General features: G+C 36.5%; 1 protein-coding gene across 2 annotated transcripts in view; it reads right to left on the bottom strand.

Annotated features, from left to right (window-relative positions):
- Nucleotides 1–23,477, bottom strand: part of Reck (Reversion-inducing-cysteine-rich protein with kazal motifs) — a 135,429-nt gene that overhangs the window by 39,998 nt on the left and 71,954 nt on the right. For both annotated transcript variants that reach the window (XM_067119483.1, XM_067119484.1), the window contains exons 3-9: nt 12,339–12,416; nt 4,576–4,612; nt 3,233–3,396; nt 2,708–2,897; nt 2,130–2,260; nt 1,788–1,847; nt 978–1,477 (exon numbers count right to left, since the gene is read on the bottom strand). In XM_067119483.1, the coding sequence (XP_066975584.1) occupies nt 978–1,477; nt 1,788–1,847; nt 2,130–2,260; nt 2,708–2,897; nt 3,233–3,396; nt 4,576–4,612; nt 12,339–12,416 (1,160 nt within the window). The remainder of the gene's footprint in view (nt 1–977; nt 1,478–1,787; nt 1,848–2,129; nt 2,261–2,707; nt 2,898–3,232; nt 3,397–4,575; nt 4,613–12,338; nt 12,417–23,477) is intronic.

Here is a 23,477-nt window from a genome sequence, read left to right as displayed (position 1 = left end):
CAAGGTAAAAGGAAAGAGTGTGTATAGCATATGGCAAGTTTAACCTAACCAAACTAGAAAGTCCTTTTTATTTGTCCATAACTTTCCAGTTTCCAAGATTTATCTACAAGCATAATGCGTGAGATCACAAAACGAAGCGCACAATACTACTTTAAAGAAAATTAAGTGCTTTATAGTGCGAAAACTGGTGGATCACATATTCATAAATACAAAATGAAACTTGCAGTTCAGTTGTCACATGGCAGAGAAGCAAGTGTCCCCTGGTCTAATCAACTGCTAAAGTTCATCAAACAATAAAATAAACAATGAAATATTGCTGAAATTTATGCATTATGTATAACCAAAACTAAGACTTATTTGATGAAAAAAATAAAAGATTTGGTCGAAGGTTCCAGGTCCCCAAGGCTCGTGGGAGGAAATGAGCATCACTTTACTAAAGACAAATGAAAGATAGCTTGAATATTTATTAATACAAATAACAAACGCAATGAGAAAAAACTGCTCATCAAACCATTTCCGATTTTGGCGGTAAAATTGGTTTTCTAATCGGCTTTGATGCTTTGATTTATAATTAATTTATAAAGTTGTATTGAAAACAGCTTTTTTTTTTTTGCGATAAACCAGCCTATCCTAATTCAATCTAACACAGCATGCTGAGGAAAGATTGCGACCGAAGACTCTAAATGGCCGAGGCTTTAAAACGTGTAACGTGCTTGCCTGTGTGCAATAATCTTAATAACTTCTATATTCTATTTCAACTTCAACATTGTTACATATATATATATATATATATATATATATATATATATATATATATATATATATATATATATATATATATATATATATTATATATAAATATATGTATATATATATATATGTATCAGTGGTCATTAAACTCTAACAAACATTCGTATATGATCTCTTAATATACCCTCATACTTAATATTCGATACGTGAAGAATACAGATAAATACCTGGATAAAAGTTTGACACAGTCGTGCCAACATATGGCGTTGGTGAGGGAGGTCGGGTGACAAGGTCGCAGGTGCAGCGAGCAGGCAACGGCCTTCCAGAGTTCCAGCTGGCACTCGGTGACGCTCCTGAGGGGCACGGAGGCAGCCAGTCCTGGAAGCGTAAGCGTGCGACTTTCCTGCCACAACTTCAGGTCCTCCTCGGCCGCGGCGTCTGCCCTTGCGTTGCAGGAGCGGAAGAGATCATTAGGCCTGTGGTTGAAGTTGGTGCAGAAGGAGAGCCCAGAGCATCCCTGTTGGCAAGGGGCGTCTGCCTCCCAGAGGCAGGCGAAGAGGGACGCCTCCTGCGGGCGGGTCAGGCATGAGGTTTGCAAGGCGTCCCAAGCCCGGCCCCACTCTTTAGAAAAGGCTCGGCTGCACAGGCCGCGGCACTCTGCTGACACAGCCCGGCTGCAGCAGCCCAGTTTAGCAGCATCTAGACCCAGGCGACCAAGCTTCGATACCTTTAAAATTAAGGAAAACTAGTTAAACTTGACCATAAAACTTACGCTTAGTTTGTATCGTGAAAACTGCAATTTTGATCAAAATCTTACACATACAAAAGCAAAAATAACTGAAAATCATAACTTAGAGTTTTGCTCAACCATTCTTTAAACGCTCATAGTCTAGAAGTTCACTGAATCGTGATCCCCGTCTAAAGATGCAAGTGACCCTGTCTTTCAAAACCAGTACTAATCCTTGCTTCTGTTATCTTTCCAAACGAAACCAAAAGGCAGGGCAACAAACACGTGAAACTGAAAGAAGAGGACTTACTTGTCTCACTTCTGGTGCGACGCCTTCACTATGACGAAACAAACACTTCCAGACACCGATCTGGAAATAAAGAGCAAAGCGCTATTTACTTACGTGTGCAAAGAATGAAAGTATCCTCTAAGCCGTTTCGAAATCTAACTTTCTTTTGTGGCAAAAGTAACGCACGTTACGTAAATGACTTTTCCACACGAAAAACAAGAGCAGGCGGGAACCCAATTGTTGAATAGGGATTAACAATATTGAAAAAAGAAAAATGTATGTAAAACGAGGGCAATTCTGATAATCAGAAAATGTCACCCCTTCTGCCAGGCTCTGCATTAGAAAACAAAGACAGAAACCTACCGTGAGGTCGACTGCCCCACAAGCGTCCTCGAGTTGGTCTAAAATATCCTGCTGCGGTGCCTCGGACGTCAACACAATTCGACAAGCGGCCCTGCAGGTAGCAAGGTCAGATGCTGCACAGCAATGTAGGTCTGGGCAGAAGAAAAAGGAGATATGAATATAAAGAGAGATTTGGAAGGATCCTACTGGACGATGCATATCTGTAGAGAAAAAAAAGAATACAAATACTTAAAATCCCCAAAAATATTCTATTTATTTAATATTTGAAACATCTCTCCGTATTTAACGACCCAATTTTCCCCATTTCGGTAGCTTTCAAGACACCAAATTATCCGTTGGCATCAGGAAAGGCTAAAGTGCCGATATACAATTATGGATACGAAATCAACAACGAACAACAATAATTGGCACAAATCCCTTTAAGGCATTTTGCCCGAATCTTCAGCACTTTGAGACTCCAACTTTTAAGTGTTCACGAGGCTGTAACTTGGGGTAAGATATACTGAACTTTATTTCATAAGAACGAATCTTTCGGGTGTGGTTAAGCTATATATCTTACCTAAAACGGACTAACTTACTTCTCTCTGGCCTGTGGGCGGGGGTGGTGCGGATGAGCGAGTGGGCGCAGCGGGTGACATGGGCGTGCGCCCGGCAATCCTTGGTGAGACGGTGCCGCAAGCGACGGGACGGAGTGCGGGCAGAGAAGACGGCCTCGCAGGATGCCCGGCACCGATAGGATTGCGTGCGCGCGCAACAGCCAGCGCCTTCCTGGAGATGAATGAAAACAAATAACGACAAAAATAACAGTAATCATCGTTCTAATGGTGGACTTTCAATACAATCCAGCACTCTATCGTGCCGGTTCAAGAACGAGAGAGAGAGAGAGAGAGAGAGAGAGAGAGAGTCTAATATTTTACGAAGCGAAAGAGGCGCTACCGTGGTCTACGTTATTTCTAAAGAGAGAGAAAGAGAGAGAGAGAGAGCAAATTTTACAATACAAGAGGAGCTATCACGGTCTACGGTATTTCGAGAGAGAGAGAGAGAGAGAGAGAGAGAGAATTTTAATCAATTCCAACATCTGGAAAAAGAAAGAGGAAAATTACCTGCATGCGCTGGACACACTCGAAGAAATCAATCTCGTGGGACGCCCTGCAGGAAGGAGTGAGCTGTGGGGCGTCATGCGCCTGCAGACAGGTCACCTGGCACTTGGGGGACAGGGCCAGCCTGCAGCAGGGGCGCCCCCACCATCCTACACCTTCGGAAACTTCTGCAAATAGGACGGGAAACGACTTCAGCGAACAGGGTTCCTATAACTAAAACAGCTTAGGTAACTTTAATCTTTTAATAATAATCTCAGAGGAGAATAACAGCCGTTGCACTGATATCAACCTTTCCCAATTTTAATGCATTTTCAAGTTCCTCATTGGACGGGTTGGTATCGTTCTCGGCTAGCACTCTGCTGGGGCCACGTTCGATTCTCCGACCGGCCAATGAAGAATTAGAGAAATTTATTTCTGGTGACAGAAATTCATTTGTCGTTATAGTGTGGTTCGGATTCCACAATAAGCTGTAGGTCCCGTTGCTAGGTAACCAATTGGTTCTTAGCCACGTAAAATAATTCTAATCCTTCGGGCCAGCCCTAGGAGAGCTGTTAGTCAGCTCAGTGGTCTGGTTAAACTAAGGTATACTTACAGCATTTTCGTCTCAAAAGTATTATTGCAGGCAAATACGATTAATCAAAACGGTCATTATCTTTAACAAAACATTCCTTAATACAAGCCTTCTACATAAATAAAAATACTAAGCAACAAAGCACTAATTATTTTTGTTTTTGGTGTTCCATAACAACTTTACTATCTATGCAAAGATAATTCAAGTGGTTGCATGCTCAAAGAAACCTCGGCTATCTAAAACGCACTGGAACCTTTTTTTCTCCTCAAAACTGCAAATTGTAACCTACACATCTAAATGAAAGCATTCAGTTTTTGTCTTCATTACCATTGCTTCATAAAATACAGTGGCAATGACATTTAATGCTACCTCAGAAGACAAATCAGATTATGTAAAAATCACAGCTTCAGAAGACAGTACGAATAATTTTTACTGCAACTGCCTAAGCCTTTATATATATATATATATATATATATATATATATATATATATATATATATATATATATATATATACATATGATACTAAAGATTTATCGAAATTTATTGGCACGTATTAATTCTTGCAGAGACAGGCCTCGATTCGGGCGCACATACCAACTTGACCCGTTCACAAACATGTATATTCTTGGAAATTTACCATTCCCTTTACAACTCTCTCTCTCTCTCTCTCTCTCTCTCTCTCTCTCTCTCTCTCTCTCTCTCTCTCTCTCTCTCTCTCCTTGTTCAATATGAAACTTAAGTTAAGTATCCGACAGAAGCAATTATCCACATACCTGCCAGAGTGTTGTTGAAACATCCCCAAAATTCTTTCTGAAAAGAAAAGAGGAAGATACGATTACACGAACGAAATTTTCCAATAAGAACTTGTAATGCTCTTTCGCATTCAAGTAAAACCTCTTCTGTCTGAGGGTCTTTCGGTCTTGTGCTCTTTCATTTATCATTTCTTGAGAGAATTCTGCGACATACAAGGAAAGGTTTCTTTTCATGAATAACTTTTCTTTTGCTATTTTATTTCTTATACCTTTCAAATGTTGAGTGCACAGCCTGCCTATCAAATACGTCATACGGACAAGATTCTTATTCTTATCGTTTCTTTTCATTTACTTTTCACAGTAAAATCCCAAACTGTTTTCTTGACGCCGTTTTACTTTTCCTTCCTTTCATAAAAAAATGTTCGCCAACTTATCATCAAATGCACAGCAACTCCCATGGAAAATATTAATTATTTCTCAATAAATGTGAATCCAACTTGGAATGCAATTTACACCAATCAAATAGTGACCTTCATATCTCTTTTCCCAGCAGGGCTGAACTTTCACAAAAAAAAAAAAAATGCATGCATCTGTTTGAAATTTTTAAAATGTTTGCTGAAAGTCGAAAACGTTTCACAGCTAGCCTCTTGCTCTTTGCTCTCGCAATGAAACACTATATCCAAACTACAACTTTGTCATTACTATAATCCATGGTTCTGTGTCATTAAGTTTGTACTGACGGAACTTAACCATCAGCTGTCCGTACCTAATAATTATAGGGATAGACAAAGAACTTAAAAGGTAAAAATTCAAGGTTAAGTAATAAATGCAATCATTCACTTCCATACGAATTTAATAAGGAGAAATTTTCTAATATGAAACTCTAAATCTTTATCTGAGCATATCGTTTTTGATGATTGTATTTAGCTTGGTCTGCGGTATGTTTCATTAGTTTCCGCTGCTCTCTCTCTCTCTCTCTCTCTCTCTCTCTCTCTCTCTCTCTCTCTCTCTCTCTCTCTCTCTCTCTCTCTCTCTCTCTCTCTCTCTCTCATCTGAGCCCGCCAATATTTTTGATGATTGTATTTAGCTTGGTCTGCAGTATGTTTCATTAGTTTCCGCTGCTCTCTCTCTCTCTCTCTCTCTCTCTCTCTCTCTCTCACACACACAACAATTTTATCTTTATCTGAGCCCGCCAATATCGTTTTTGATCGTATTTAGCTTGGTCTGCGGTATATTTCATTAGTTTCCAGTTCTCTCTCTCTCTCTCTCTCTCTCTCTCTCTCTCTCTCTCTCTCTCTCTCTCTCTCTCTCAATTTTATCTTTATCTGAGCCCGCCAATATCGTTTCTGATGATTGTATTTAGCTTGGTCTGCGGTATATTTCATTAGTTTCCGCTGCTCTCTCTCTCTCTCTCTCTCTCTCTCTCTCTCTCTCTCTCTCTCTCTCTCTCTCAATTTTATCTTTATCTGAGCCCGCCAATATCGTTTTGATGATGATTGTTTCATTTTTCCGCTGCTCTCTCTCCTCTCTCTCTCTCTCTCTCTCTCTCTCTCTCTCTCTCACACACACACAAATTTTATCTTTATCTGGTATAATATCGTTTCTGATGATTGTTTTAGCTTGGTCTGCGGTATATTTCATTAGTTTCCACTGCTCTCTCTCTCTCTCTCTCTCTCTCTCTCTCTCTCTCTCTCTCTCTCTTTTATCTTTATCTCTGCAGTATATTTCATCTCTCTCTCTCTCTCTCTCTCTCTCTCTCTCTCTCTCTCTCTCTCTCTCTCTCTCTCTCACAAACACACACACAATTTTATCTTTATCTGAGCCCGCCAATATCGTTTCTGATGATTGTATTTAGCTTGGTCTGCGGTATATTTCATTAGTTTCGCCCGCCAATATCGTTTCTGATGATTGTATTTAGCTTGGTCTGCGGTATATTTCATTAGTTTCCAGTCTCTCTCTCTCTCTCTCTCTCTCTCTCTCTCTCTCTCTCTCTCTCTCTCTCTCTTTTATCTTTATCTGAGCCCGCCAATATCGTTTCTGATGATTGTATTTAGCTTGGTCTGCGGTATATTTCATTAGTTTCAGCCTGAAAACCGCCTCAACCGCATCAGTGGCGAGCAACATCGGAATAAGGGATGATCTGTGCGTCCTTAATTACCGCTGAAGGAAACCTTGAAGAGAACATCACCAGTTTTAATCCGGCAATTGAAACCTTCGATCGCCCAAGACCTCAGGACCGTCTTGAAGAAATAATCCCTATATTTAGGAAATTGCAGGGCGAGGGAGAGTGGGTCATGGGGAGAGGGAGGGGGGGCAGATGTAGGGGAAGGGAAGAGGGGTCATGGAAGGATACCCTTGGCTGGTTTCGGATGTTCAGCTCCCATCTGAGAGGATGAAGAGCGGTCTTTATCCCGTGCTTTTTTCTTTAATTACTTATAATGGCTCATGATGAACACATTGTATAATGCAAGCGTTGATTTTCTACTTATCTTTGGTGGCGGTGCAGAGCGAGTCATGATGGCCGGGTTGAGCATTAACCTCCATTATGGAAAATTTGGTAAGGAATGGTCATGGTCAATACCTAATGGGGCTAAACACTGCTTACAGTCTAAGGCTGCTTTTGATAAATTCATCCTCTTACCGCTTTATAAGCGCTGAAGTGTCCTTAAACTGATTATATTTGGACAGAATTTAGGTTGAGGGTTTGTCGTACTCGCTGATAAAGCAACGTTTTCAAAATCATTTTTAGATCCTCTTTTCCAAACTCACAGCTGTAAGACACGTTTTCCAACTGGACTTTAATATTTTCGTTCAAATTTGCCTGAAGTATAAATACGCCCTGCTCTCAGAAACATTTTCTGCTAATGCATCTACGAGCTATGGTACGTGTGTAAGACACGATTAGTCTAGCGTCTCCTTCTCCCCGTTCCCGTCTCTCTCTCTCTCTCTCTCTCTCTCTCTCTCTCTCTCTCTCTCTCTCAGAGCGTAGAAGTAGCGCTCTCAGCTCACATCGAAGGAACCAATGTTCGATACAAGCACGAACAGGGAACGACATAAGCGAATTATCCTTAAAGGCCCGGGTATCTGTTGACCTAAAGATTAAATAAAGTGCCTGGATGTTCGTCAAATTTGTGTGTCGCAGATGGAGCAAAGGTTTGAGGAGAGAAAAGAAACAAACGTAAATGATCAATCCTCAGCTAAAATAAGTACCAGGGTGTGTATACAAACATGTGTACTGTGATGTCGCCAGTACAGACGGGGGTGTTTTGACTATGTAATCTGCAGCCCAACGGGTGAAACCACTCATCGCAGTTCTTATATATACTTCCTTTCAAGGTTTCGTATGCACACACATTTATCATTATTATTATTATTATTATTATTATTATTATTATTATTATTATTATTATTAGGATGCAACTCCAACAGAGAAAACAGCCCTGTACGAAAAAACCATTATAGTAGTAAAGAATAAATCATATGAGAAAAAATAAATAGGAAAAATAATAACACTAAGAAATGATAGCCAGGTCAACAAAAACAAAAATGTATTTGTAAATATTTGTAACTTACGGTTTTCACCGATTCTACTACATGATAATTGAGATCATTCCATAATTTTGTCAAGACTGGAATAATAATCTTTAATCAAAATAATCATAACAGAGCAAAAAGAATAGGAAAAGACGGGAATGGTTCAAGACTCGAAAGAAATGAAACCTTATATGAAAATAGACCAAAGTAGATGAAACAATGATGAAGAAAGTAGATTATATATATATATATATATATATATATATATATATATATATATATATATATATATATATATATATATATATACAACATATATATGTGCGTATATATATACATATATATATATATATATGAATATATATATATATATATATATATATATATATATATATATATATATATATATATATATATATATATAAATATACATATATATACTCATATAGACACTAGAGAATATTTTCTGAATGGTTAGAGAATATTTTCTGAGATGAGAGAGAGAGAGAGAGAGAGAGAGAGAGAGAGAGAGAGAGAGAGAGAGAGAGAGAGAGAGCGTATTTGTAAACAGTTCTATAAGGAGACGTTCACTATGTCCTCTCTTCCCCCAGCTCAGGATACAATACACAAAATCAACAGACCACCACAGGAAAAATGACTTTGGGTCCAACACTACACCTCCCACTCCCATACTGCCCCAAAAACCCGAAGGACCTAAAAATCTTGACGCCTCTCCCACAACAGGAAGATAAAATAGACCACAACATCCAGTTCCTATGAGCACCCGATCACTGGAGGCATCTCTACCTACACTCCACTTACTGGGAGGCTTCAAACTCCAGTTTACCTGTACACTCAAGTCGTATTAACTCGTCGTCTTACCTACCTCTCTTACCACATTAACTAGTCCTCTCTCTCTCTCTCTCTCTCTCTCTCTCTCTCTCTCTCTCTCTCTCTCTCTCTCAGCATTTCTTCATCTGGTCATTTTGGGAGGTGATTCTATGGCTGACAATAAGTTGTTGTCATGAAAACCATCCATAAAATCTTCTTTTGTGTACATAAACACACACACACATATATATATACAGTATAATATATAAACAAATTTATATATATATAAGAGATGTAATAGATGTATATAATATATATATATATATATATATATATATATATATATATATATATATATATATATATATATATATATACATTTATATAAGTATGAGCACACACAATTTTTTATATATATATATGCCACATTAGATGGTAAGCCAATCAATCTTTTCTCCCAACTCCTGTCCAGAATTAGACGTGTAAAAATGAATTATTTCTTAATATACAATATATCTGTATACTGACGTGTAAATTATATATTCTATATAATATACAATATATCTGTATCTATATATATATTATATATATATATATATATATATATATGTAACTACTACAGGGCCTAACAAAAATAACTGAATTACATATAATTTACAGCGAAAGACTGAAACTAAACACAGCAGTAGCTACAGCAAAAATAATAATAACAGCAGGAGTAGTAGTAGTAGTAGTAGTAGTAGTAGTAGTAGTAGTAGTAGTAGTAGTAGTAGTAGTGGTGGTGGAGCGAATAACTTTGTCTTACCAGAATAACATCCGACCAGCGAAACTAAACCACTCTCTTCCATTTCTTCTCGCAGACAATGCACGTCTTTGTGTATGGGTGTGTGTGTGTGGCTGCGTATGTGTGTGTGTGTGTGTGTGTGTCTGTGTGTAAGCGTAGGGAACTGATCGGTTTATATCAAACTGGCTTCAAAATAAGAGACCCATTGACGCCGGCGAGAGAAAGAGCGAGATTCTCTCCTAAACTCTTTCCTGGTGGGTACTTTCCACTCCCAATCAGCTTAACCCTTCCTCTCTAATGAGTCATTACCGATAATTAGTCCATTAAAAGTCCACAAAAGGTTCAAATTAAAAAGTCTCTTTGAAGTTGCGGGAGATCCCATCAAAAATACTTAAACGTGGATGAGGTACTTTTTATGCTTCCCTCCACACTGTATTTTTCTTTCATGTCGGAGGCGACGGCGGTGGTGGTGGTGATGACGTAATGGTGGAGGTTCAATCAATGACAAGTGTTTGAAGATCTATCGCTCCAAAAGACAACAACGCCACCACTAATAATATACAATGATAAGAAAATAATACTGATAATGAGCCAGATAATAAAATTATTATTAATTATGACAACATAACTAAGAAAAATAAATCCCCATTACGAAAATCTTCCGACTTATCAAATTATTCCTTCTTACCTAGAACTGACAAATTATTTAATTTGTTATATGAGAATTATTAAGCACTGAGGAACTTTCAGCCATTCAGAGCTACAGACAGAGAAAAGGGGGAGTTGGAGTGGATGGACAGCAAGGCGGAAGAAAGGAAGTGGGTGCAGCTAAGGACTGAAGGGACGCTGCAAACCACCTTTAGTAATGGCTACAGTGCACCATGCCGGGTGCACTGACGGCGCTAGCCTCCCTACTGGGTGAAAAATGACTTTCTTTCATCAACACAAAGAGCAGCCTCCACGGACCGGGTTAAAGACCGCAAGCTGAACTTCCTCCAAGAACGGCGGCGCTATACGCACCCTCTTCGCTAGTCGCTCTGTGCTAAATGGGCAGATAAGACAACTTAACCGAGACAGATATTGTACGTTTGACAACCCCAGCCCCCCTTTATCGAGTACGAACAGCCCCTGGCACTCTGCCTGGCACCTAAGGCCACAACAGAACTAAATGAAGGTAGACACATTGCTCTCGGACTTCAAAAGAAGCCGCCTAACAGGTTGTCTATATCAATCTTTCTGGAGGTAAGAAGTACATAGTCTATCTGGTGGGGGTTGTCGTCTTACCCTTGATTTCTTTCATTTCAAAGGGACTTAGTAAAGAAATGTACACTTTCTAAGGAATGAAATTACTGTACTATAAATTACCTTCCTTTTGTATTCAGTACTTACCTTATAACACACTACCTCAAATATTATATATTTATATATACATATATATAATATGTATATAATATATATATATATATATATATATATATATATATATATATATATATATACATACATAAATATAATGGGTACATATATGAAGAAAAAATATATATATAAACGTTTATATAAATTTTTTTCATGATTGACAGGTATTCAATGTTACTGGTAAAAATATCGAAAACTTTAGGCATATGTGATACATACATGTATGTGAATGGCATTAATATAATACATTAATCGTAAAATTATAGTGAAAATTCCTTTTCTCTTATGAGACCTAAGTGCTTACTTTACAAAAAGATTAAATAAGCCACCCCTGGAAGTTTTTAGATCACTCATTAGTAATAATAATAATAATAATAATAATAATAATAATAATTAATAATAATAACAATCAACTAATATTATAACCAACTCATGTGTACACATTTAAACAGAACAATATAACAGTCCAAGAAGAAATGAGGAATAACTGACGACGGAGAACATGAATTAAGACAAATAAAAGCAGAAGAAAATAGGTACAGTATAATAAATTCCTAATAAAAGGTTCTAATGGCCATACACAAACACCTGAAAATTATATAAACAAAAGATGACGAAAATAGACTAAAACCGTAAAAATTGAAAGGAAGCACAAAAAAAAAAAAAAATACTGACTTACAGCAACATTCAAAAAAAGACTGAACCGAGGAAAAGCGAAGTACAGTGATATATTGATGAAACTAAGGATGTGCAATTGGACCTTCGGAAGTTCAAGCGGAGATGCAGTGCATTACTGCCCCATTACTCTTCTTCTTGCATTTTAATACATTTTTATCTACTTGCTGATTTATTAATTAATTTATTCATTTTTTTAATAAGTGGGATCTCTTCTTTCTGCAATTCCCTTTACTTTCTCTTACTTCTTCCTAACGAGCACCATATTCTCTGGAAGCTTGAATTTCGAATCAATGGCCCCTGTGGGGTTGTTCCGTGTGAATAAGTTTCATCTTCCGAATAATAATAATAATAATAATAATAATAATAATAATAATAATAATAATAATAATAATAATAATAATAAAGAAAGTAAACATAGAAACAGAGAAGAAAAATGGAAAGAAAAAAAAACAGAACAATAAGAACGACAACCAAAAAGCTGAGCGAGCGTAAAGACAAATCCCAAACGCCCCGTACAGAGACACGATGCGAAACAGCTTACCAGATCCGAAGGGCAGACTGAGCTGAGTGACTCCAACTGACTGGTCCTCTCGTCCCCTGCTAATTTCCACAACGGCACCTGCCAACAAGATTAGGCACGATTAGAGATTGATTCGTCGATTACAGGTTACAAATTGGCGTCACATCCACCGTGGTCACAGACACTACAAGTGGCGTTCACACTCGTTCTTGGGATGTTGGTCATTAGGACGCTCTTTGATGATGATGATGATGATGATAATAATAATAATAATAGTAATAATAATAATGTTTCCAATCTTTTATCGGGATAATGACTCATTTATTATCAACCTGTGACAAAAACAATTAATAACACAGAATAATATTAAAAAGAAAACTATTCTAAATGACGCGAAATCTCTTTCGTTTTAGGATAATAATAATAATAATAAATAATAATAATAATATTTATTATTATTATTATTATTATTTTATTAAGCTTTCATGTTATAATAATAATAATAATAAATAATAATAATAATAATAATAATAATAATAATAATAATAATAACGACTTCAAAATTATTCCAGAGCGCAAACAAACAAAAAAATCCTGGCGAATAATCACGCACCCAAATAGCAAATAGCAATTGAACAAGAGTTCTCAAATCTCGAGCAGACACATGGGCGCATGGCGAGTAACATTCACTACGCCACGGTCATGCTCTGCATAGTAATGAAGTCGGTACACTGTGGATAGAGTTATTGCGAGTGCTCCTTATGGAGCGCACATTTCTACAACAAGCTCGACTGCGTACGGTCTCTCTCTCTCTCTCTCTCTCCTATATATCTATATATATTATATTTATATATATATATATATATATATATATATATATATATATATATATATATATATATATATATATATATAATTATATATATATATATATGTATATATACTCCTTTTCCGGATTTACTTGGACTGCATTCATAGGAATGTAAAAAATGTACATCAGAGACTTGTACACAATTCAAAAGCCAAATTAGCAAAATATACATACATAAGTATTCATATAATCTTATGTATGTGTGTGTGTGTGTGTGTGTCAGGAATGTATATTTAACATATCAAGAGCAACGCATTTTCAGCATCTCATCCTTAACAGTGACTCCCTCTTCTCTTCTCTCTCTCTCTTTCTCTTATTCCTCATAAACGCTGCACGGCTACTGCACATTGCCTCTGTTTTCTCGTTATCAACACGCCTATTGTGCATCCTTCCGTTTTAAAGGTTTAAAAAAATGTTACTACATTATCAAGCTATTATATACGTCATCAACCCCACAAATATAATTATCAAAGAGACAAAATCAATTATCAAAACACTACGCGAAGATCAAAATAATGACCCAAAACCTATAAAATCTCAGCCTTCCTTTTCGTTCGAGGCTGCGAAGCAAGAGAACAAAAAGACCCTTTAGTGTCACCGAATTCCTCTTTTATGCGTAACGACCGCTGCCAACTCCGTCCCCGCCCCCCGCCGCCCCTTCCCCTCACAACCAGCCTCTGATGATGCTCTGATGATATCTCCTTCGTGGGCTGATTCTTCGCATCAAATCGCATGCAGTGGCAAAGAGGGAAGGGGAGAACGAGATGAAATGAAGGGATCGGAGGCTGGACGGGAGGGATAAGTCTACTGCATCCGCTAACCTCAGAAGATGCCCAATGACCGGGCACAAGGCGCTGCTTGTTGTCGCGTGGACAGTGAAGCCATTTTTGTTGCGCTGCGGTGCAGTACAACCCCACTTTAAAATAAAAAGAAAAAAAACGCTGTCCTTGCCAGGATGCACGGCTGCTCTTTTGCCAGTCGGTATTACAGGTAGTGTAGCTATATTATCAGAAGGGTGAGAACCATGTTTTTTTTTTTGTTGAGAGCAATAAATGAGTTTATATATATATGTTTTTTATGTTGAGAGTGTGTGTGTATAAATGTATATATATATATATATATATATATATATATATATATATATATATATATATATATATATATATATATATATATATATATATATATATATATATATATATATATATATATATATATATATACATATATATTTATATATATATATAATATATATATACATACATACAAATATATATACATACATACACACACAACATATAAGTACATATGTGTGTGTGTGTGTGTGTGTTCTCAACTGCACACTTTTTAGTTTTCTGTAAAAGAAAACTATTGTGCCGGCTTTGTCTGTCCGTCCGCACTTTTTCTGTCCGCCTTCAAATCTTAAAAACTACTGAAGCTACCGGGCTAAAAATTGGTATGTTGATCATCCACCTTCCAATCATCAAACATACCAAATTGCAGCCCTCTAGTCTCATTAGTTTTTATTTGATTTAAGGCTAAATTTAGCCATAATCATGCTTCTGGCAATGATATAGGATAGGCCATCACCTGGCCGAGGTTAAAGTTTCACGGGTCGCGGCTCATACAGCGTTATACCGAGACCACCAAAAGAAAGACAGACCTATTTTCGGTGGCCTTGATTATACGCTGTAGCGGCTATACAGAAAACTCGATTGCGCCGAAGCGCATTTTTTTACTTATTTTTTAATGAATGGCTACCCAAAATACCCTTGCGATCACCATCAAAAACCTTTTGGAATGACGCTGTTAGATACTTACTTGTCCTTCTCACTCACAAGTTTCATTCAGTGATCAGGTCAAAGGGGCCACAACAGAATTCTCAGGAAACGAAACCAAGTCGTTTCCCTCAAGGTCAGGCGGATTAAAGGTTGATGTTTCTGTTGGGACCGGTGCAAAAATGTCCACATCATATTCTCCAAAACTCCTTCCTTGAATTTCTCCCAAATCATTTCTTTGCTTCTGTCGTCATATTTGCTCACTGTTACTTGATACACATGTTAAAATTTCTAACTGTCCCTGTCTCAGTAATGACCAAATATGATGTCCCCACAAAAATCGGAAAATAAGAATGTATGCATCCCCACACACATTATATATATATATATATATATATATATATATATATATATATATATATATATATATATATATATATGTATGTGTGTGTGTGTGTGTGTGTGTGTATATATATATTTATAAATATAGACAGATAGATAGATAGATAGATAGATAGTTGTATATTGTAATATATATATATATATATATATATATATTTATATATATATATTTTATATGTATATTATATACATATATATATATATAGATTGTATATACATATATATTATATATTATATTTATATATATACACGACACAAAAAAGTACAATGATCGGATATAACAAAACTGTATAATACAGTATAATTTCACACGATAATATGCAAAATAAGAAAACTTAGAACCAGAAGATACTTCCCAATACGAAGAAACAGCAACTGAAATTATCCAAAGATTAAATGTTAAAGATTAATTCCACAAGATTCCCAAATCACTCAGCTGCTAAGCACTTGGAAGGTAAACTCAATAAACAGCGCTGCTTCTTACGTAAACGTGTTTATTAGTTTTCTCTTTACTGTTTATAATGTTTGTGAGTTTTTTTTAATAATAATAATAATAATAATAATAATAATAATAATAATAATAATAATAATAATAATTCTCAATTAGGTGGCGGTTAAAAGTCAGATAAAACATTGAAATACCCCGACTTGGATACCCGTTTGTAAACACAGACTTGCTTGGTGTTAGCTCCACTAAAGATTTAGATGTAGACTTATACAGTACAGCAAGCAGAACAATTTCTTAATTCTTCCACCAATACTGATATATTAATATCAATAAAATAAACATACTCATCATATGTCACACAATACATACATACACACACACACACACACATATACATATATATATATATATATATATATATATATATATATATATATATATATATATATATAATGTGTATGCGTCCGTGCGCGCACTTGTCTGCATGTAGACTGGGAAAACATCCTCATCAGCTTAAATATATGAATGAACATAAGTAATAATTTCACGTGTTCGTTAAAAAGCAAACGAAAATGAAATACACAAACTATGAGACAGCGCTCTTATCTAAACACCTCTTAAAAATCAAAGATAAAGATGTCAGAGAAACAGAGACAGAGAGAGAGAAAGCGAGAGATCTATTATTATCATCTATTGATGTACTGTAAAGATATCTTTGGGTCTGCCAACACATCTTCACCTTTATGTCCGTTGAGAGAGAGAGAGAGAGAGAGAGAGAGAGAGAGAGAGAGAGAGAGAGAGAGAGAGAGAGAGATGGCGATAACGCACATCAAACCGAATTAAGAATTACACAAATATCCACAAGTGGATTAAGCCCTCCAATAGCCTGACTGAAAGGCGATGCGGTTAAGATCGCGATGCCAAGGGGCATCTTTTACTCAAGGCTCTGTGGCACTGCTGCGTGGCACCGCGGGGCATGAGAGAGGAGCATGTGGGCAGCGGGACATTCTGAAGCGCTCAAGTGGACGAATGTTTGGCCAAGTGGTGGTGCTAGAGTCGGAAAAGGCACTTAGGACCTTAACTTAATTGTGCTTATTAAACAAACAGGCAAACACCGGGAAGATATATGGCGCGATAAGCGTATTGACAAATGGAAGATGAGGACGAACGAGAGATGGAAGAGAGCCCATTGCATAAATAAAAGGGCAGGAAGAGGAACATGTCCCGAGTGACCGTGGAGCGACGGCGCCCACGCATGCGCACACACATCAAGCACAAAAATAAGAATATGATATTCTAAATAGTGGTAAAATAGCAACACATAAACATAACATGAATCTTTGTACCGAAAACTTTCAGCTAGATTAATATTTTGCGACATAATTTGGGAGACTGAAAAACTTCGTGTTTTTCGTAAGCTTTATTCATGGGGAACCAAAATTAAATGACAACTAGAAAAATTTTGATTTTCCGATTTTTTTGATAGTTGTGGATATTGAAACTCTAATTGATAGCTGGACTGAAATGACGATGGGTCACACTGAGGCCAGAGAACCAACCGTGCGAGTTACTGAATTGCATAAAGTTCTGTTAAATTTATGCATTTTTTTTTACTCGTTTATATGTTAAATATCTTTTTTCTGTTAATATCCACAGATCATAGAAGGTTAAAAAAACGTACAGCATCGTATATTGAATGACATCTTGACAGAATCGTCATGGCTTTACCACTTTTATGAATTAAAAGGCCAGCATTAAACACTGCTGCGCTCTGGTGTTAAGTTCCCACATAATCTGAAAAAACACATTAAAAATATCCTAAGAAGTTAATCCTCACCTGATGGGTAGCAGTCGCTGTGATATAGAGGCTAGACCAAGATATCACTTTCTTTAAATTTCTTATTCATGATCTTGTATTCATCACTGGCAACGTCACTTCAGTCATTTCACTCTGAGTGCTGTACAAAATTTTTCATTTCTGATTATCCTTTGAACTCAGAACTTCCAAGACTATACCATCTACCCTATAGTACTATTCTTTATGAAGTTCATCGTAAGTTTTGCCTCTTTTTCTGTGAGGTTCAACAACACATAGTTTTCTATAAGTTTTGTCCCTGTTGGAACCAAATTCTAGGATGGTCTTACTAATTTTCCTTTTTTTTTCTGCACAGGCTAATATGAGTCTTACTCCGTGATTTACTTGTTGTGCATCATACTTATTTTACTTTATGACTAACCTTATTTGTTTTCCTTCAGTATTTATCTTTTATACTTTATTCTTTAGTTATCAATCTCCTTTTCCCGTACTTGAGTGCTTTCCTTACCGGAACGCTTGTGTGTAGAAAGTAGCGATCACTTTAGATTAAAATTTGGACTTAACCTCACAGGCTGCCGTGATATCATATAAGCCTGAAAGTTGCGCCTCCAATAACGTGGCAGTATATTCGTCTTGTACAAAATTAAAACAAGTAATAAAAGAGAGAGAGAGAGAGAGAGAGAGAGAGAGAGAGAGAGAGAGAGAGAGAGAGAGAGATTATATGAATCCGGGAGCTCACTGATGCACAATCTTAACCGAAATAACATCTACATCCTGCCTCCATATTTCACGCCGCGAGGTGCGAATTCATCCGAGCGCAGTAGTAGCCATTCAAGACCCACTTATAAGTGATAGTACAGCCCAAAACGTATCACTATTTATTATCAACAGGCGATACGTAAGTTCCTGAAAGGCTTACAAGGGAATCTATAAGTAACATAAAACAACTGAAAAAAGGGATAATGATTTTATATATATATATATATATATATATATATATATATATATATATAGTATATATATATATATATATATATATATATATATATATATATATATATATATATATATATATATATATATATATATATATATATATAAGCATTAAGCTACAAACGTCCTTTAATATCCAATTCGCTCTACCTCGAAAATAATATATTTTCATGTGGCTCGAACCACGGAAGACAAGAACTCAGGACTATTTTCATACATGTTACCCTTCGGGTAACATGTATGAAAATATATTATTTCCGAGGTAAAAGCGAATTGGATATTAAAGGACGTTTGTAGCTTAATGCTTGCATATGAATCACTGTGACGTGATAAAATTCATATATATATATATATATATATATATATATATATATATATATATATATATATATATATATATATATATATATATATATATATATATATATATATATATGTCGAACGAAAAAGCAGTTGGTCAACATATAATATAAATTAATTAAATAACAAAAAACGTGGGAATAAAGGAAGAAAAAAAAAGTTGTGGAACGAAATTCAAAATGCAAAAAAAAAAAACACAAGAATAATCAAGTCATAAAAAAAATAAAGACTAGAATCAATACAGTTTTTTTTAGGATGAAAGACTCAGGAACTTATAGAAAGATGGAGTGCACTAAGTAAAAAAAAAAAAAAAAATTAGAAACGTCAAAAAAAGTACCAACAATTAACTAGATAAACAAAGGCGAACTTTTACCACGCAAAAAGCATGAAGAATGTGTGTGGTGTTCTCTGCAAAAACAAAATTCCTATGGGCTGACGACGGTTTTCAGTTTCAGAGTTTTGATTTCGCTCTGTCGAGAAAATAAATACGCAAATGGAAAAAATACTTTAGAAGTATAGCTCCCAACGCTTACCAGATCGAATGCATTGTGTGTGTCTTTGTGTAAGAGAGAGAGAGAGAGAGAGATCTGACTTCGGAATTGGATACAAGGAGCCAGATCGACTTATGATTGCACCCTGCGATCATCCTGAAGGATATTCAGGAACTTGTCTCATTTGTTTTTAAATACGAGAACTGACTGATTAGTGACGGTTGAAATCCAACGGGCAAGGCAATTTCACAAGTTAAGAGGCAGAGAGCGCGACTCATTTGAGAGAGAGAGAGAGAGAGAGAGAGAGAGAGAGAGAGATCTCTCTCCTACCGAATAGGCCGCAGATGATAATCAGATAGACAGGCAGAGAGAGAGAGAGAGAGAGAGAGGTGAGAGAGAGAGTGAGACGAATCTCTCCCTACCGAATGGGCCTCAGATGATAATCAGACAGACAGGCAGAGAGAGAGAGAGAGAGAGAGAGAGAGAGAGAGAGAGAGAGAGAGAGAGAGAGAACAAGAAGCGCCACAAATCTTACCGAACGGCCCCATATGATAATCAAACACTGAGAAGCTCTTTTATGCATGGCCTTCAGCTGTGTAGAACTTGATAAGAAAATGCTAATGCGTTTCCGTTGGATAAATAAACTGCCGCTGACTGCAATCTTCTGGTGTCTTGGGTCCAAAAAAAATTTAGTGTTGCCTGGCACTGGTTTCGGTGCTGGCATGACGTATGCACAGTCAGAATTGTGAATCGTGACTGATTAATTCATTTCTCTTGACTCATTTCATTACTATTTACATGGTGAATATTAATGTTTCCTATTTCATTCACTGACATTTAATGATGAAAATCATTTTCTCGGTTTCACTCCAACGTTATTTCATTTGTAGAAACGAAAATTTCTCATTTCAATCATTTTAATACTTTCTGATTAACTCCGCTCATTATCAACACGGTAAAAATTAAATATTCTTAGTTACTTCATTATTTTTTTGAGAGTTAAGATATGCTTTTATATATTCTTCTCGTTGCTATTTTCCAAGTTCAAATACACGTTCCTCCTGTTCGCTCTAGAGTTGTTATTATTGTGAAGTTAAATATTATTGAATTCATCCACACCATGAGGGATTATCATTAATTCTAATATTAATACTTTTACATCAACCACAACCTTACTACAAATCCACAAAATTCTTGCAATTAGGACAAAATATATCATACATGTCCGTATATGCATATGTTTTTACATTTGTATGTATGTATGTATGTATGTATGTATGTATGGTGTCCTTGGTTTTATTGGTGGCATCTTCGCTTTCCAAATAAAGAGACAGTTTTGACTTCTGGGACGGGACGGGACGTGCTCTGTTAAAACCCCACTGTGAGTCTGATGACATACACAGAAATTAAATAATTATATATATATATATATATATATATATATATATATATATATATATATATATATATATATATATATACACATATATATATATATATATATATATATATATATATATACTGCACAACCAATCCTGCGCTGCCCGGGAAAACTCTGAATGACAGTCTACCTTTAGGGGATGGAAAAAGAAGGGGAGGGGAAGGGGATGGGGAAGGGGAGGGAAGAGGGAAGGGGGGGAGGAAGGAAGAACGGGAGGGAGAAGGGAGAGGGGAGGATTTAATGTTGATGTTCCGACTTACAGTTCTACTTTTTTTCATGTGAACATTACCCTTCAAACAGTCGTGGGTGATCTGTCCCTGTTATCCAGGTATTACTGCCTGTCTGTTCCTTTTATCCAGGTATCATTGTGATGACTGTCCTTTTAATCCAGAAATTACTGTGGTGACAGTCCCTTTTATCCAGATATTACTGTTCTGTCTTTCCCTTTTATCCAGGTATTACTGTGGTAACTGTCCTGTTTAACCAGGCATTACTGTACTGTCTGTCCCTTTTATCCAGGCATTAATGTTCTGTCTACACCTTTTATCCAGGTATTATTTTGGTGTCTGTCAGCTTTAACCAGGTATTATTGTGGTGACTGTCCCTTTTATCCAGGTATTACTATGCGTCTGCCCAGTTTAAGCAGGTATTTCCATGCTGTCTGTCCTGTTTAACCAGGTATTGCTGTACTGTCTGTCCCTTTTATCCAGGCATTACGGTGGTGACTGTCCCTTTTATCCAGGTATTACTGTGATGACTGTCCCCTTTATCCAGGTATTACTGTGATAACTGTCCCTTTTATCCAGGTATTACTGTGATGACTGTCCCTTTTATCCAGTTATTACTGTGCTGTCTGTCACCATTTTAATAAGGTATTACTCTACTGTCTGTCCCTGTTTTTCCATTTTTATACTGTGGTTTCTGTCCCTTTTATCCAGATTTACTGTTGTTGACTGACCATTTTTTCCAGGTCGGCTGCCCTGGTGACATCCCTTTACCCAGATATTACTGTGCTGCCTGCTCCCTTTTATCCAGGTATTACTGTGGGAGAACTGGGCGGTTAGGTTGTTAATAATATATTTTGTCTCTGTTATGTTTTTTAAGATGTTTTTTCCTTTTTTATGTGGTTTTAGTCTGTAAGCATGATGCCTTCTTTTGAAGGACTTCCGTTGATTTGGTGGTGGGGTGTCTAGGATAGCAAAGCCTTTGCCTTCTCTGACCCTGCCTGACATTGAACCCTCGCCACAGACCTCTAAGTCTGATGTTGCTGCTCTACTGACCGAAAATCCCCAGCTCCCTTTCTCCCAGTATGGTCTCGATGGAGAAATGAGGTTATGGTAAACCCGTTCGAGATTTGTTTTACCACTCAGTTACAAAGGGAAGGAGGAAGGGGAAGGGGATCCGTTTGAAACCTACATAATCCAAGTTAGTCAAATGATAGCAAAGTGTCCAAATTTTGTCTGACCGGTCGGCTGTTCGGATTGAACTATAGCGCAATAACATACAAACATGAAACATCTGATTGCTATATACGATAATATACCGATATTAACGAGGCATCAATATATTGTGATGGTCTCGATTAAAAATGAGGTAATAATATAAACCCGATAAATTTTATTTAAGACATAAGTTACAAAGGAAGGAGGAAAAACGAAGGGATACGGATCTTTGAAACCAACTGAAGAGGACCCTATCATCCAAGTTAAAGCTCAAATGATGGCCACGTGCCAAATTTTGTCTAGATTGGTCAAGCGCTATCAATTTCTATATTGTGCAATAACATACAAACATGCAAACATTCATATTTATATATAAGATAAATATGTATATATATATATATATATATATATATATATATATATATAAATATTGCATATATATATATATATAAATATATATAATAATATATATATATATATATATATATACACATACATATATATATATATATGTATAAATATATATATATATATATATATATATATATATATATATATATATATATATATGTAAGCCATTCGCTTTTATCCTTTGTAAAGGAATGCTATAAAAGACGTCATGCTTTTTTTGGTTCTAAGCATTATAAATGAATGGGCAAGATAGCTCAGCTTCGCAAAAAATAAATCCCCCTAAAGTAGGACTACCACAACTGAATGCTACGACTGTAGTAGTAGTAGTTGTAGTAGTAGTAGTAGTAGCCTATCCCTTAAATCATCCTCAGGTCAAAGAGCCCACAGAGATGAAAGATCTTTCAAAAAAAAAGAGAGAAGAAGAAGAAGAAGAAGAAGAAGCTTCGTAGAAACAACAAACATAGAGGGAAAGTAAATGGGAATGATGAGCCAACAGATAAGGCCGTTAAGTTAAAGAGGGAGTGAAATGAGTAACGGGGAAACGAGATAATATGGTGTTTGAAGGAGGAGGGAGAAGGGGGGAGGGGGGGGGAAAGAGGTGGGAGGTGCCAAAAGGAAGATGCTGATGGTGGTGATAATCGTGATGATGGTGAAGGAATCCAAGTCGGAAAGGAGGAGCCGAACTGTGAAGATGTGATAGACCATCC

Source organism: Macrobrachium rosenbergii, chromosome 17 (assembly GCF_040412425.1).
Source record: "Macrobrachium rosenbergii isolate ZJJX-2024 chromosome 17, ASM4041242v1, whole genome shotgun sequence".
NCBI classification, from domain to species: Eukaryota; Metazoa; Arthropoda; class Malacostraca; order Decapoda; family Palaemonidae; genus Macrobrachium; species Macrobrachium rosenbergii.
Note: the sequence above shows the minus strand (reverse complement) of the source record. Positions and strands in the feature narration are given on the sequence as shown.